At 49.3% G+C, this 16,483-nt stretch overlaps 1 protein-coding gene across 1 annotated transcript in view; it reads left to right on the forward strand.

Moving 5' to 3' along the window:
- LOC306982663 (cystic fibrosis transmembrane conductance regulator-like) overlaps positions 1-8,643 on the forward strand; it is a gene marked incomplete at both ends in the record, with an annotated part of 31,060 nt that extends 22,417 nt beyond the window's left edge. Inside the window, 6 exon segments of the mRNA XM_079583134.1 lie at positions 1,368-1,523; positions 1,593-1,682; positions 2,441-2,513; positions 2,516-2,612; positions 5,566-5,671; positions 8,425-8,643. Of these exon segments, the coding sequence (XP_079439260.1) occupies positions 1,368-1,523; positions 1,593-1,682; positions 2,441-2,513; positions 2,516-2,612; positions 5,566-5,671; positions 8,425-8,643 (741 nt within the window).
- Positions 8,644-16,483: the final 7,840 nt, after the last annotated feature.

Below are 16,483 nucleotides of genomic sequence, written 5' to 3' on the forward strand. Positions count from 1 at the left end.
ATACTCCTCTGTCTTCAGGTGGGTTGCTCGGGCGTGTTTTCGTTATACTCCTCTGTCTTCAGGTGGGTTTACTCGGGCGTGTTTTCGTTACAGTCCTCTGTCTTCAGGTGGGTTTGCTCGGGCGTGTTGTAGTTACAGTCCTCTGTCTTCAGGTGGGTTTGCTCGGGCGTGTTGTAGTTACAGTCCTCTGTCTTCAGGTGGGTTTGCTCGGGCGTGTTGTAGTTAAAGTCCTCTGTCTTCAGGCGGGGTTGCTCGGGCGTGTTTTCGTTACAGTCCTCTGTCTTCAGGTGGGTTTGCTCGGGCGTGTTTTCGTTATACTCCTCTGTCTTCAGGTGGGTTTGCTCGGGCGTGTTTTCGTTACAGTCCTCTGTCTTCAGGTGGGTTTGCTCGGGCGTGTTGTAGTTACAGTCCTCTGTCTTCAGGTGGGTTTGCTCGGGCGTGTTTTCGTTATACTCCTCTGTCTTCAGGTGGGTTTACTCGGGCGTGTTTTCGTTATACTCCTCTGTCTTCAGGTGGGTTTGCTCGGGCGTGTTTTCGTTACAGTCCTCTGTCCTCAGGTGGGTTTGCTCGGGCGTGTTTTCGTTACAGTCCTCTGTCTTCAGGTGGGTTTGCTCGGGCGTGTTTTCGTTATACTCCTCTGTCTTCAGGTGGGTTTGCTCGGCCGTGTTTTCGTTACACTCCTCTGTCTTCAGGTGGGGTTGCTCGGGCGTGTTTTCGTTATACTCCTCTGTCTTCAGGTGGGGTTGCTCGGGCGTGTTTTCGTTATACTCCTCTGTCTTCAGGTGGGGTTGCTCGGCCGTGTTTTCGTTATACTCCTCTGTCTTCAGGTGGGTTTGCTCGGCCGTGTTGTAGTTACAGTCCTCTGTCTTCAGGTGGGTTTGCTCGGGCGTGTTTTCGTTATACTCCTCTGTCTTCAGGTGGAGTTGCTGGGCCGTGTTGTAGTTACAGTCCTCTGTCTTCAGGTGGGGTTGCTCGGGCATGTTGTAGTTAAAGCCCTCTGTCTTCAGGTGGGTTTGCTCGGGCGTGTTTTCGTTATACTCCTCTGTCTTCAGGTGGATTTGCTCGGGCGTGTTGTAGTTACAGTCCTCTGTCTTCAGGTGGGTTTGCTCGGGCGTGTTTTCGTTATACTCCTCTGTCTTCAGGTGGGTTTGCTCGGGCGTGTTTTCGTTATACTCCTCTGTCTTCAGGTGGGTTTGCTCGGGCGTGTTTTCGTTATACTCCTCTGTCTTCAGGTGGGGTTGCTTGGGCATGTTTTCGTTACAGTCCTCTGTCTTCAGGTGGGGTTGCTCGGGCGTGTTTTCGTTACAGTCCTCTCTCTCCAGGTGGGTTTGCTCGGGCGTGTTTTCGTTACAGTCCTCTGTCTTCAGGTGGGGTTGCTCGGCCGGACCGGCTCCGGGAAGAGCACGCTGCTGTCGGCTCTGCTCAGACTGGCCTCCACAGACGGGGACATCTGCATCGACGGCGTGTCCTGGAGCTCCGTGTCGCTGCACACCTGGAGGAAGGCCTTCGGGGTGGTGCCTCAGGTAAACACACCGGAAACCTCGGGAACAATCCTGAAGCTGTGATGACACTTTGCTTCTGTGTCCTTTCAGAAAGTGTTCATTCTGACGGGGACGTTCCGCATGAACCTGGACCCGTACAGTCGCCACAGCGACGAGGAGCTGTGGAGGGTGGCCGACGAGGTGCGTGTTCTTAAGCGTGTTCTTAAGCGTGTTCCCGTGTGCAGGTGTTTAGCGTGTTCTTAAGCGTGTTCTTAAGCGTGTTCTTAAGCGCGTTCTCCGTGTGCAGGTGTTTAGCGTGTTCTTAAGCGTGTTCTTAGCGTGTTCTTAAGCGTGTTATTAGCGTGTTCCCGTGTGCAGGTGTTAAGCGTGTTCTTAAGCGTGTTCTTAGCGTGTTCCCGTGTGCAGGTGTTTAGCGTGTTCTTAAGCGTGTTCTTATCGTGTTCTTATCGTGTTCCCGTGTGCAGGTGTTAAGCGTGTTCTTAAGCGTGTTATTAGCGTGTTCCCGTGTGCAGGTGTTAAGCGTGTTCTTAAGCGTGTTCTTATCGTGTTCCCGTGTGCAGGTGTTTAGCGTGTTCTTAAGCGTGTTCTTAGCGTGTTCTTAAGCGTGTTCTCCGTGTGCAGGTGTTTAGCGTGTTCTTAAGCGTGTTCTTAGCGTGTTCTTAAGCGTGTTCTCCGTGTGCAGGTGTTTAGCGTGTTCTTAAGTGTGTTCTTAGCGTGTTCTTAAGCGTGTTCTCCGTGTGCAGGTGTTAAGCGTGTTCTTAGCGTGTTCTTAGCGTGTTCTTAGCGTGTTCCGTGTGCAGGTGTTATTAAGCGTGTTCTTTAGCGTGTTCTTTAGCGTGTTCTTAGCGTGTTCCCGTGTGCAGGTGTTATTAAGCGTGTTCTTAGCGTGTTCCTGTGTGCAGGTGTTTAGCGTGTTCTTAGCGTGTTCCCGTGTGCAGGTGGGTCTGAAGACGGTGATCGAGCAGTTTCCTGATAAGCTGGACTTCCAGCTGGAGGACGGGGGCTTCGTGCTCAGTACGGCCACAAACAACTGCTGTGTTTGGCACGATCCATCCTGAGCCGCGCCCGGATCCTCCTGCTGGACGAGCCCTCGGCCTATCTGGACCCCATGTGAGTACTAGTACTACTACTACTACTACTACTACTACTACTACTACTACTACTACTACTACTACTACTACCTGGACCCCATGTGAGTACTAGTACTACTACTACTACTACTACTACTACTACTACTACTACTACTACTACCTGGCCCCCAATGTGAGTACTAGTACTACAACTACTACTACTACTGCTACTGCTACTACTACTACTACTACTACTACTACTACTACTACTACTATTTGGATCCTATGTTCTTCTGTTGTAAGGTGTTGTTGTTTAATATCGATAACGGGGACAAAAACGCAAGAATTCACGTAGCAAACGTGAACCGATTCGCAAGGAACAGGGATCAAAACGTAGTGCTCCGCAAGCTCTAATGTTGGGCGGGGGGGGGGGGGGGGGGGGGGGGTTCGCAAGAGAAAATAATAAAAGTTGGCTCTGTGGCGCCCCCTCAAAGGCAGTTTACGTTGAGTCAATGGAGGACCGGCCGCAAAAAAAATCATCGTACAAAAGTGACATTGGCCGCGGACATAGACCACGTCAGGACATGTCAAAAATGATATTATGACCCCGCCCTCAAACCTTTAAAATCGTACCTCTTGAACTTCTGGCCCCCTCGAGTTTTCAATGGAAAGCCTCCAATTTTGGCCAACATGTCCCAAACCCATGTGGCTTTCAAAATCATCATTTCAATTTTTTTTTCCATTTTTGGGCGTGGTCATGACAAGGCCGCAACTGAGAGGCCATTTTCAGCAAATTTCAAAGCCTCATAATTTTCACAGACTTTGCCGGATTGGAACGGACCCAATCCGGCGCGCGAGCACATTCCCCACCTGGACCTGATGGTCACGCAGCCGCTATCGCCAAAAATGACTTGTAAGTGGCTTGTAAGTGGCTTGTAAGTGGCTTGTAAGTGGCCCGCCCATCCTCCGTGAAAATAGCCAGAGTTCTTTGCCTGTGAGCATGTTGGACTCTGTCAGAGTTGAAATCCGTCAATTTTCCAAATTTCCCCCTTTAATCACAAAAGCCACAGTTTTAGACTCGTACAGACTTATACTAACCCTCTGTCAGTAAAAGAAGTTTCAATCTGGACGTTTTTGGCTGCAAATTCAGCTTTTTCTGGACTGTACAATCACAGGAAGTTCAGTCCGGCTGTTTCCTGTCCGCCTCTCTGGCCTCTCTGTGTGCTCCTCGTGCTATATGGGTCGCACCACAATATTGCTTCACACATCGAGGGAGCACCCTCTCAACAAATCTTTGGACGGCCCGGGGAATTCACTCTAATTACAAAATGATTCAATATATTATTGTAATCACGTTTTGTGCAAATACACATGCGATACAATGCGGTCTTTCACAAGATTAATGCAAAATCGGCGATGTTGTTCACTCAGTCTGTGTCGCTCCGTTTGTGGAGGGCAGGGTTCCCATCCGTAAGGTTAATGGATCGATCCCAACCTTGACATTTTTATTTTTTTTATTTTGGACTCTGCACTTACTGAGAAGAACATGAATCACCGCCTATGGTTCCACCCTCATTAAAAACGGGGAAACAACCCCTCTCCTTCACTGGGGTGCTGGGACCTAATTTCCCCCCCGTGAATTTGGAGAATCCTCGCCCTCATGTGTTTGTATGGACTTGTAGCTCAGCGATAGTGTGGTCGTCTCAGCCTTGACACTTTTTAATGCTTTCTCCTTTTACATGTCGGCTGGCATTTGCTGTCCCTGTGTAGCATCATAGCTAGAGTGTTGGCTTCTCAACTGTGAGACTGCGCCTACGTTCCCACCCTCTTGAAAAACGACAGAACGCTTCCAGAATATAAAAACTAAAGACAAAGAAATTGTGGGATTGTAGAGAAACAACTGAGGCAACACTGGGGACAATGTCGAAAACAATTGAAAAAATTGTATGGGGGGACACATGACCTGAACTGACCCCTCTCCTCAAGTGGTGAACTGGGAACGAACTTCTAACCAGTCATTTAAAGGCATAGGCCACCGTTTTTACATACTGAGATATGCTCTTACCTCACTTTAGCCTCACTTTTTTTATAAGCAGATAAAAAGGGGGACTATATTGTGAGGCGTAATGATACGAGGAGCAAAACGTCCGCGCAGTAACTCCTAAAGGTTATTGACGGAAGTGAGAGGGGAAGTCTTTAGGAGTTACTGCGCGGACGTTTTGCTCCTCGTATCATTACGCCTCACAATATAGTCCCCCTTTTTATCTGCTTATAAAAAAAGTGAGGCTAAAGTGAGGTAAGAGCATATCTCAGTATGTAAAAACGGTGGCCTATTCCTTTAAAGAAGAGCAGCCCACATCAGGCCCACATTGACATGGAGTTACAGCTCAGTGATAGTGCGCTGGTCTTTGGTGGAGGAGGTGCCGGTTCAAATATGGCTTTGACACTTTTCTAATGCTTTCACTTTTCTTGCCGGCGCAAGAGTGAGGCCAAACTGGGTGTGAGGCAAGAGTGAGGCCAAGCTGGGTGTGAGGCAAGAGTGAGGCCAAGCTGGGTGTGAGGCAAGAGTGAGGCCAAGCTGGGTGTGAGGCAAGAGTGAGGCCAAGCTGGGTGTGAGGCAAGAGTGAGGCCAAGCTGGGTGTGAGGCAGGAGTGAGGCCAAGCTGGGTGTGAGGCAAGAGTGAGGCCAAGCTGGGTGTGAGGCAAGAGTGAGGCCAAGCTGGGTGTGAGGCAAGAGTGAGGCCAAACTGGGTGTGAGGCAAGAGTGAGGCCAAGCTGGGTGTGAGGCAAGAGTGAGGCCAAGCTGGGTGTGAGGCAGAGGCGAGAGCAGTGCACCTGGGGCGAGGGCCTTTATCGCCGCGCGCAGCTTTAATTGTGTTTGTGGTAGAACTCTGCAGGTCCTGAGTCACTGATACTGACTCTGAAACATGACAGTAATGACTCCATTGTTGTTGTTCTTACTGTTGTTGCTTGTGTGTTGTGTGTTTGTGGCAGAACTCTGCAGGTCCTGAGGAAAACCCTGAAACAGTCTTTCTCCGACTGCACCGTGATCCTGTCTGAGCACAGAGTGGAGCCGCTGCTCGAGTGTCAGACCTTCCTGGTGAGACTGAAACACGTGACTTCCTTCTTCCTTCCTTCTTTCCTTCTTTCCTTCCTTCCTTCCTTCCTTCCTTCCTCATTCCTTCCTTCCTTCCTTCTTTCCTTCCTTCCTCCTTCCTTCCTTCCTTCCTTCTTTCCTTCCTTCCTCCTTCCTTCCTTCCTTCCTTCCTTCTTTCCTTCTTTCCTTCCTTCCTCCTTCCTTCTTTCCTTCCTTCCTCCTTCCTTCCTCCTTCCTTCCTTCCTTCCTTCCTTCTTTCCTTCTTTCCTTCCTCCTTCCTTCTTTCCTTCCTTCCTTCCTCCTTCCTTCTTTCCTTCCTTCCTTCCTTCCTTCCTTCTTTCCTTCCTTCCTTCCTTCCTTCCTTCCTTCCTTCCTTCTTCCTTCCTTCCTTCCTTCCTTCCTTCTTTCCTTCCTTCCTCCTTCCTTCTTTCCTTCCTCCTTCCTTCTTTCCTTCCTTCCTCCTTCCTTCCTTCCTTCCTTCCTCCTTCCTTCTTTCCTTCCTTCTTTCCTTCCTTCCTTCCTTCCCTCCTCCTTCCTTCCTTCCTTCCTTCCTTCCTTCCTTCTTTCCTTCCTTCCTTCCTTCCTTCTTTCCTTCCTTCCTTCTTTCCTTCTTTCCTTCCTTCCTTCTTTCCTTCTTTCCTTCTTTCCTTCCTTCCTTCTTTCCTTCTTTCCTTCCTTCCTTCTTTCCTTCCTTCCTTCTTTCCTTCTTTCCTTCCTCCTTCTTTCCTTCCTTCCTTCCTTCCTTCTTTCCTTCTTTCCTTCCTCCTTCCTTCTTTCCTTCCTTCCTTCCTCCTTCCTTCTTTCCTTCCTTCCTTCCTTCCTTCCTTCTTTCCTTCCTTCCTTCCTTCCTTCCTTCTTCCTTCCTTCCTTCCTTCCTTCCTTCTTTCCTTCCTTCCTCCTTCCTTCTTTCCTTCCTTCCTTCCTCCTTCCTTCTTTCCTTCCTTCCTCCTTCCTTCCGTCCTTCCTTCCTCCTTCCTTCTTTCCTTCCTTCTTTCCTTCCTTCCTTCCCTCCTCCTTCCTTCCTTCCTTCCTTCCTTCCTTCTTTCCTCCCTCCTTCCTTCCTTCCTTCCTTCTTTCCTTCCTTCCTTCTTTCCTTCTTTCCTTCCTCCTTCCTTCCTTCCTTCCTTCTTTCCTTCCTTCCTTCCTTCCTTCCTTCTTTCCTTCTTTCCTTCTTTCCTTCCTTCCTTCTTTCCTTCTTTCCTTCCTTCTTTCCTTCCTTCCTTCTTTCCTTCTTTCCTTCCTCCTTCCTTCCTTCCTTCCTTCTTTCCTTCCTTCCTTCTTTCCTTCCTTCCTTCCTTCCTTCCTTCTTTCCTTCTTTCCTTCTTTCCTTCTTTCCTTCCTCCTTCCTTCCTTCCTTCCTTCTTTCCTTCCTCCTTCCTTCCTCCTTCTTTCCTTCTTTCCTTCCTTCCTTCTTTCCTTCTTTCCTTCTTTCCTTCCTTCCTTCTTTCCTTCTTTCCTTCCTTCTTTCCTTCTTTCCTTCTTTCCTTCCTTCCTTCCTTCCTTCCTTCCTTCTTTCCTTCCTCCTTCCTTCCTTCCTTCTTTCCTTCCTTCCTTCCTTCCTTCTTTCCTTCTTTCCTTCCTCCTTCCTTCCTTCCTTCCTTCCTTCCTTCTTTCCTTCTTTCCTTCCTCCTTCCTTCCTTCCTTCCTTCCTTCTTTCCTTCCTCCTTCCTTTCTCCTTCTTTCCTTCTTTCCTTCCTTCCTTCTTTCCTTCCTTCCTTCTTTCCTTCTTTCCTTCCTCCTTCCTTCCTTCCTTCTTTCCTTCCTCCTTCCTTCCTCCTTCTTTCCTTCTTTCCTTCCTTCCTTCTTTCCTTCTTTCCTTCTTTCCTTCCTTCCTTCTTTCCTTCCTTCTTTCCTTCTTTCCTTCCTTCCTTCCTTCCTTCCTTCCTTCTTTCCTTCCTCCTTCCTTCCTTCCTTCCTTCTTTCCTTCCTCCTTCCTTCCTTCCTTCCTTCTTTCCTTCCTCCTTCCTTCCTTCCTTCCTTCTTTCCTTCCTCCTTCCTTTCTCCTTCTTTCCTTCCTTCCTTCCTTCCTTCTTTCCTTCCTTCCTTCTTTCCTTCTTTCCTTCCTCCTTCCTTCCTTCCTTCTTTCCTTCCTTCCTTCTTTCCTTCCTTCCTTCTTTCCTTCTTTCCTTCCTCCTTCCTTCCTTCCTTCTTTCCTTCCTTCCTTCTTTCCTTCCTTCTTTCCTTCTTTCCTTCCTTCCTTCCTTCCTTCCTTCCTTCTTTCCTTCCTCCTTCCTTCCTTCCTTCCTTCTTTCCTTCCTCCTTCCTTCCTTCCTTCCTTCTTTCCTTCCTCCTTCCTTTCTCCTTCTTTCCTTCTTTCCTTCCTTCCTTCTTTCCTTCCTTCCTTCTTTCCTTCTTTCCTTCCTCCTTCCTTCCTTCCTTCTTTCCTTCCTCCTTCCTTCCTCCTTCTTTCCTTCTTTCCTTCCTTCCTTCTTTCCTTCTTTCCTTCCTTCCTTCTTTCCTTCCTTCTTTCCTTCTTTCCTTCCTTCCTTCCTTCCTTCCTTCCTTCCTTCCTTCCTTCTTTCCTTCCTCCTTCCTTCCTTCCTTCCTTCTTTCCTTCCTCCTTCCTTCCTTCCTTCTTGTCAATTTCCCATTATTTTCCCAAAGTCCAGCATCTTCTCTCTCCAAACTTCTAAATAACGATCAGGGAAAACATTTGAACATTTCTTTGAGTCTTTCTCATTGTCGTTCATTAAAGTCATTAAATAAGCATTTCTTTACCTGAGACGTGAACTCGTGACTCTGCGTCTCTGTCCCAGATGATCGAGGGAAGCTCCATCAAAGGCTACGACTCCATCCAGAAGCTCCTGAACGAGACCAGCCAGCTGAAGCAGGCCATGAGCTCCCAGGACCGGCTCAAGCTGTTCCCCAACCTGCCCCGCCTCAACTCCAGCAAACGGGCGCCCAACCAGGCCCCCCCCAAGATCTGCAGCCTCCCGGAGGAGAGCGAGGACGACGTGCACGACACCAGACTCTGACGGACCACGGACCGGGACCACGGACCACGGACCGGGACCACGGACCGGGACGGGTCTGAACCCAGCGCCATCAGGACTTTAGCCTCGTGTTTAAACAGCACTAAACTCACGCTGCGTTCAGGAAACTGGGAAAAGTCTTAAAGTGACCCCTCCACCTGGGATCATGGTTAATGTGGCTGCAGTTCCTCACTCCAAACACACGAGGTCACTGTCGAGGCGAGGTCAGACGTCCTGGTAAAAGAGCCAGATCTGCAGAAGGATCACAAACCGAATCCAGAGTGTTGCAGTTCTTATATTTGAAGAGTTTCGTGGCGCTAGGCTAATGCTAGGCTAGTGCATGTCTATGGTATCAGCTAGCCTGCATTAAAAACAGTGTGGCCCACAGAGCACCTGAGGCAAAGCACTTCTAACACCAGACTCCTGAAACATCCCTTTAATAACGCTGAAGCTAAAGCGATTGATTCTGGGATGTGTTCCTTTGATTTTAGGAAAGTAACTTATTCTAAATACTCTCAAACATAAGTGTAACTGTACCTGGATACAGTTACTACAAATGAGTATATTCTGAATACATGTATTGAGTTTCTCCCCAACACGTACGTCAGAAACGGGGAATTCAACTTCATACATGTTAATATTTATAAATGTTCCTTTAACATTAGCATCTCATTAAAGCTGAAGTTATAACCGTCACTTAAAGCTTTTAAAGTTAAAGTTTATTCAGCTGAACCATCTGAGGGTTTAACTTTCTCAGACGGAGAATCTCAGTTCCCAGTTTCCTGAACGCAGCATAAATGTAGGTTCTACTTTTCTCTAAAACTGGACTAATGTTTTTAAATGTGTTATTGCTGCGTGATGGTCCTCCTCCCTCCCTCTGTCTCCTCCTTCTCCTCCCCCTCTCACCCCCCTCTCTCCTCCCTCCCTCTGTCTCCTCCTTCTCCTCCTTCTCCCCTCCCCTCTCCTCCCTCCCTCTCTCTCTCCCCTCCCCCTCTCTCCCTCCCTCTCTCTCTCCCCTCCCCTCTCCTCCCTCCCTCTCTCTCTCCCCTCCCCCTCTCTCCCTCCCTCCGTCTCTCCTCCCTCCCTCCCTCCCTCTCCCTCCCCGTCTCTCCCTCTCCTCCTCCCCTTCCTTCCTCTCCTCCTCCTCCCCTCCCTCTCCTCCTCCCCTTCCTCCCTCTCTCTCTCCCCTCTCTCTCGCCCCTCCCTCTCTCTCTCTCTCTCCCCTCCCTCTCCTCCTCCCTCCCCCTCTCCCCTCTCTCTCTCTCCCCCTCTCCTCCCTCCCCCTCTCCTCTCTCTCCCCTCCCTCTCTCTCTCTCCCCTCTCTCTCCTCCCTCCCTCCCCCCCTCCCTCCCTCTCTCCCCTCTCCTCTCTCTCCCCTCTCCTCTCTCTCCTCTCTCTCCCCTCCCTCTCTCTCCTCCCTCCCTCCCCCCCTCCCTCCCCTCTCTCTCTCCTCCCTCCCTCCCTCTCTCCCCTCCCTCCCCTCTCCTCTCCCTCTCTCTCTCCTCTCTCTCCCCTCTCCTCTCTCTCTCCTCTCTCTCCCCTCCCTCTCCTCTCCTCTCTCTCTCCTCTCCCTCCCCTCTCCCTCTCTCTCTCCTCTCTCCCCTCCCTCTCCTCTCCCTCCCCCTCTCCTCTCTCTCTCCTCTCTCTCCCCTCCCTCTCCTCTCCTCTCTCTCTCCTCTCTCCCTCCCCCTCTCCTCTCCCTCCCCTCTCCTCTCCCTCTCTCTCTCCTCTCTCTCTCCTCTCTCTCCCCTCCCTCTCCTCTCCTCTCTCTCTCCTCTCTCCCTCCCCCTCTCCTCTCTCTCTCCTCTCTCTCCCCTCCCTCTCCTCTCCTCTCTCTCTCCCCTCTCTCCCTCCCCCTCTCCTCTCTCTCCCCTCCCTCTCCTCTCCCTCCCCCTCTCCTCTCTCTCTCCTCTCTCTCCCCTCCCTCTCCTCTCCTCTCTCTCTCCTCTCTCCCTCCCCCTCTCCTCTCCCTCCCCTCTCCTCTCCCTCTCTCTCTCCTCTCTCTCTCCTCTCTCTCCCCTCCCTCTCCTCTCCTCTCTCTCTCCTCTCTCCCTCCCCCTCTCCTCTCTCTCTCCTCTCTCTCCCCTCCCTCTCCTCTCCTCTCTCTCTCCCCTCTCTCTCCTCCCTCCCTCCCCCCCTCCCTCCCCTCTCTCTCTCCTCCCTCCCTCCCTCTCTCCCCTCCCTCCCCTCTCCTCTCCCTCTCTCTCTCCTCTCTCTCCCCTCTCCTCTCTCTCTCCTCTCTCTCCCCTCCCTCTCCTCTCCTCTCTCTCCTCTCCCTCCCCTCTCCTCTCCCTCTCTCTCTCCTCTCTCTCCCCTCCCTCTCCTCTCTCTCTCCTCTCTCCCTCCCCCTCTCCTCTCTCTCTCCTCCCTCCCCCTTTCCTCTCTCTCTCCTCTCTCTCCCCTCCCTCTCTCTCTCCCCTCTCTCTCCTCTCCTCTCTCTCTCCTCTCTCTCCCCTCCCTCTCTCTCTCCCCTCTCTCTCCTCCCTCCCCTCTCTCTCTCCCCTCTCTCTCCTCCCTCCCCTCTCCTCTCTCCCCTCCCTCCCCCTCTCCTCTCTCTCCCCTCCCTCTCTCTCTCCCCTCCCTCTCTCTCCCCTCTCTCTCTCCCCTCTCTCTCCCCTCCCTCTCTCTCCTCCCTCCCCTCCCTCTCTCTCTCCCCTCTCCTCTCTCTCCTCCCTCCCCTCCCTCCCCTCTCCTCTCCCTCTCTCTCTCCTCTCTCTCCCCTCTCTCTCCTCCCTCCCCTCCCCTCTCTCTCCCCTCTCTCTCCTCCCTCCCCTCCCTCTCTCCCCTCTCCTCTCTCTCCTCCCTCCTCTCTCTCCCCTCTCTCTCCTCCCTCCCCTCTCCTCTCCCTCTCTCTCTCCTCTCTCTCCCCTCTCTCTCCTCCCTCCCCTCCCTCCCCTCCCCTCTCTCTCTCCCTCTCTCTCCCCTCCCCTCTCTCTCTCCCTCTCTCCTCTCCCTCTCTCTCTCCTCTCTCTCCCCTCCCCTCTCTCTCCCCTCTCTCTCCTCCCTCCCCTCCCTCCCCTCTCTCTCTCCCTCTCTCCTCTCCCTCTCTCTCCCTCTCTCTCTCCTCTCTCTCTCCCCTCCCTCTCCTCTCTCTCTCCCTCCCTCTCTCCCCCCTCCCTCTCTCCTCCCTCCCTCTCTCCCCTCTCTCTCCCCTCCCTCCCCCTCTCTCTCCCCCTCCCTCCCTCTCTCCTCCCTCCCTCTCTCCCCTCTCTCTCCCCTCTCTCTACCCTCCCTCCCCCTCTCTCTCTCCTCTCTCTCCTCCCACTCCTCTCTCCCCTCCCTCTCTCCCTCCCCCCCCTCCCTCTCTCTCTCTAAGGGCTCTGTTTCCTATCGATGCACTTTAGTCTCTGAGCTCCTCCTCTCGTACGCGGCCCTCACTTTTACAAACACTAAACCTTCCTCACAGAATCCTTTCTTTTTGAAGCGGCCATTTTGAGCTGGTCTTGTAGGAAACGCCGTCGTTTCAGAACTTCCTCTAAACGCAGAGAAAACCAGAGAAACGAGTTCTGTTGAATCTTTTCGAAGCCGCGTCGTCTCAGAGTCAATTCAAACTGGATCATGTTTTTGGAGCAAAGGGAAGTTTTTAAAGGTACGTCTGGACCGGGGACAAAGGGACTTTTTTACTGTGTAAATGTCTCATAGGAAACTGTGTTAATGTTTAATAATGTTCAATCAGATATTTACATAAAAGTACGATTTCACAAACCACCGTGTCCATGTTTACTGTTTTATCTTAATCTGAGCCCCGCCCCCTCAGTCTGAGCCCCGCCCCCTCAGTCTGGGACCCGCCCTCTCAGTCTGGGCCCCGCCCCCTCAGTCTGGGACCCGCCCCCCTCAGTCTGGGCCCCGCCCCCTCAGTCTGGCCCCGCCCCCCTCAGTCTGGGACCCGCCCCCCTCAGTCTGAGCCCCGCCCCCTCAGTCTGGGACCCGCCCCCTCAGTCTGGGCCCCGCCCCCTCAGTCTGGGCCCCGCCCCCTCAGTCTGGGACCCGCCCCCTCAGTCTGGGACCCGCCCCCTCAGCCTGGGCCCCGCCCTCTCAGTCTGGGACCCGCCCTCTCAGTCTGGGACCCGCCCTCTCAGTCTGGGCCCCGCCCCCTCAGTCTGGGCCCCGCCCCCTCAGTCTGGGACCCGCCCCCCTCAGTCTGAGCCCCGCCCCCTTCAGTCTGGGACCCGCCCCTCTCAGTCTGGGACCCGCCCTCCTCAGTCTGGGACCCGCCCTCTCAGTCTGAGCCCCGCCCCCTCAGTCTGAGCCCCGCCCCCTCAGTCTGAGCCCCGCCCCCTCAGTCTGGGACCCGCCCCCTCAGTCTGGGACCCGCCCTCTCAGTCTGGGACCCGCCCTCCTCAGTCTGGGACCCGCCCCCTCAGTCTGGCCCCGCCCCCTCGTTGGCGTTAATAGAAATGAAGGACTCAGTTCAGTCGGTGCCCGTTTAATGTTGTGCTTAAAGACAAATGTTCAAACAGCGAAACTCAAAGGGACTAAATCTCTCTGTACAAGTGTACAGATTATAATATTTATATATTTATGTACAAATATATAAATATTATAATCTATACATTTGTACATATTATAATATTTGTATATAAACACATGGAAAGGGGAGAACAGAGAGAACAGAGAGAACAGTGAGCACAAGTCAGACTTAAATATGGCTTAATTACATGAACGGGACATCGCTGCGACCAGAGGGCGGAGCCAGGCCCCAAGACAGATACTTAGAATACTTTAAGTACTTATAATACTTATAATACTTATACTTATTACAGCGTCACAGCTCGAGTCTCATCAGGGAGTTTAGTCTCTGTTTTACTTTGACTGTAGAAAAACAGGAGAACATTAAATATAACACATATAACCTCGGCTTTACCCAAATCTACAGCTTCTCGTCCTGAGAGCCTGTGGGCCAGTGTGACGCCTCATTTGAAAGCTAAGGCCTAAGCTCTTCCCTTGTTTTGGTTCAAGTTTACGTCACTTTTTAGTCCTGCTTTCGTTGCACTTTCTTCACGCTCTTGTTCAGTTTTCGTGGCTTTATTAAAGCAGAACTAAGTCGCTCCTGCCCCCTGGAGGCCGTGAGTGTAACTGCAGGCGTCGTACGTGTGTTTTACTCTTTAATCTGTGAGAGTAAATCCTCCGCTGACAGAAAAGACCGCGTAGTTGGCTGTAAATACTGTTTAAGCTGCGCTAGCCGCGGTTAGCTTTGCCGTTAGCCTGTTAGCCTGTTAGCTTCTTCTGCGTGATTCCATTGGTGTGTATTGGGGAACTGTGTTTTTCTGGCCAGAGACACCAGGGGGCGATGAAAGACCCCAGAGGGACGACGGGAAGGATTTACAAAGGCGCTCGTGCTTCACAGCTAGAAGGTCCCGGGTTCGATTCCCACCTGGACGGGGCCTTTCTGTGTCGCCCGACCACTAAAAACATGTACAATAGGCCAGGATGAATGATGTGAGAGAATGTACGGCAGTTTGGTGAGCTTTATTATTATTATTATTATTATTATTGAGGTAAACAAGTTACTTAGTTCTGCTTTAAGGCGCGACACTGAGTTTCAGAATCAGCTCCGACTAAAACGAGAATAATAATAATATAATAATGATGTATTTGTTTAACCTCTTAACTCCCGCCTGAACCGAGAGGAGCTTTTTCCTCACGTCATTTTTGTCATTTTTGTCATTTTTTAGTCAAATTTTTGTAAAAAAAAAATTCACATTTTGATCGAATTTTTGTTATTTTTTTTGTCACATTTTTGTCATTTTTTCTTCCATTTTTAATCAATTTCTTGTGACATTTTTTGCCACTTTTTCATCCATTTTTCGTCACTTTTTCGCCAATGTTTTCGTAACTTTTTTGCCACATTTCCATCATTGTTTCCGTCTCAGGCTCAGGCGGGAGTTCAGGGGTTTTAAAAACAGCAGAAGAACTGATTCCTGAAACTCGACTAAACACTTTGAAAACACTGGTGTCGCTCTGAGGCGCGAGACGCTGCCGGGGAAACGAACCTCTGTCACTTTCATATGAACGTCAGAGGGACCGTTGGTGCGCTTTATTATTATTATTATTATTATTATTATTATTATTGAGGTAAACAAGTTACTTAGTTCTGCTTTAAGGCGAGACACTGCAGGTGAAATGGGGAAAAAAGTATATTTTCAGATATATAATTCAAACTGTTGCTGTCGATCACTGGCATAAATGTGAGGAAAATATACATTGCAAATTTTCTGTTATTTTATCTTTTCATAAGAACAAGGTTTTTTATGCCTAAAAATGCCCCAAATTTCCCATCTTTTCAGCGTCAAAATCTGAATAATGGACAGAGCTACATTCAAATTTATGGTTTCATTTTATGAATGAGTTGAATGTTTTAAAATAAGCTGTTTTTTAGTGTAAAAATGTGCCTTATTTTTTGACATTCAAAACTCAATAAATGGGGCTTAAGGGATTAGATAATAAAAAGTCCCTCTGAAAAAATTTGACGACAAATTTAGGAAAAAAAGGACGAAAAAGTGATAAGAATTTGACAAAAAAAATGCGAATAATTTGACAAAAAAAGTGACAAAAAATGTACACAATTTTTTTCGTAGGATATAGTTTCTACATCAAGCAGTCACAAGTCATGAGAGTCACCAACTATCCTGCGAAAAAAAGCTACGTTCAAACTTATGGATTCATTTTATTGATACATGAGTTGGGATTTAGGATTTCTTGTTTAGTTTTAAAACAAGCTGTTTTTTAGTGGAAAAATGTAATTTTCGCCTTATTTTTTGACATTTAAAACTCAATAAATGGGGCTTAAGGGATTAGATCATAAAAAATCCCTCTGAAAAAATTTGACATCCAAATATTGTTCAGTCCAAGGCTGGAAAATGTGAAGTCTTTAGGTCCGACTGACGTGGACATAGCGTCGCCACAATGACAGAAAAATGTGTTTTGAGGAAAAGGCCCTTGAAGTTGCATTCTCCCATATAAGTCTATGGGGGAACATTGAATCAGCGCAATATTTAAACATGTTGTTGTGAAGATTAGGCATATTTTCTGTTTCCGGGTGAAAGCTTATATGTCCAGAGACCAATCTGGCCCAAAACCTGAAAACTGAAAAAAGTGAGTTTTGCCTGTTGTGTCTCCCCTGAATTACATTACACTAAAAAAACAAAACGAAATGTGGCCAAAACGCTACGAAAAAAACCCCAATGAAAACAAACAAAAATAAATAAATAATCCTTTAAAACAAGCGGTTCAGATTCAGATATCTGTGACGTCGACAGTGTTTTGTTTCCAGTATCAGACGGTGCTTCCCTGATTCTCCGATATGTTTCGTAATCGAAAAACGTCCCCAGACATACCGGAAACTTTAAACCTTTGGCTTTTCCTGCAGGGTTTGATTCACGAGTTACTTCAGGTCCACAAAAGGTTCAAATCAAACAAAAGCTGATGAGAAACCAGCTCCAAAACGTTTAACCCCGACCCGACCCGGCTCCGCTCTCTGGACTTTATTGCCACAAAATGAGCTTCGCTTTGAAACAAGTGAAACTCCCAGAAACAAAAAAAACCTACAAACATTATGTACATTTACAATTTCACAAAGATTTTTTTTTTTCTCTTAAGGATTTTAATGTTTTTTTTGTTGTGTTTTTTTTCCACTGTACAAGCCACATACACCAATCTATATCCTAACAGCTCTTATGTACATTATAGATTTGGTTGAAACCCTGATTATTTAGCTTTTTCAACTTTACTTTTCAAACACAAGAAAATACTTCTGATAAAAAACAAAACGAAAAGGCTCGAGGACAGTTTCAGAATCAGCTCCGACTAAAACGAGAATAATAATAATATAATAATGATGTGT

Source organism: Gobius niger (assembly GCF_951799975.1).
Source record: "Gobius niger genome assembly, contig: SCAFFOLD_55, whole genome shotgun sequence".
Lineage (NCBI taxonomy): Eukaryota > Metazoa > Chordata > Actinopteri > Gobiiformes > Gobiidae > Gobius > Gobius niger.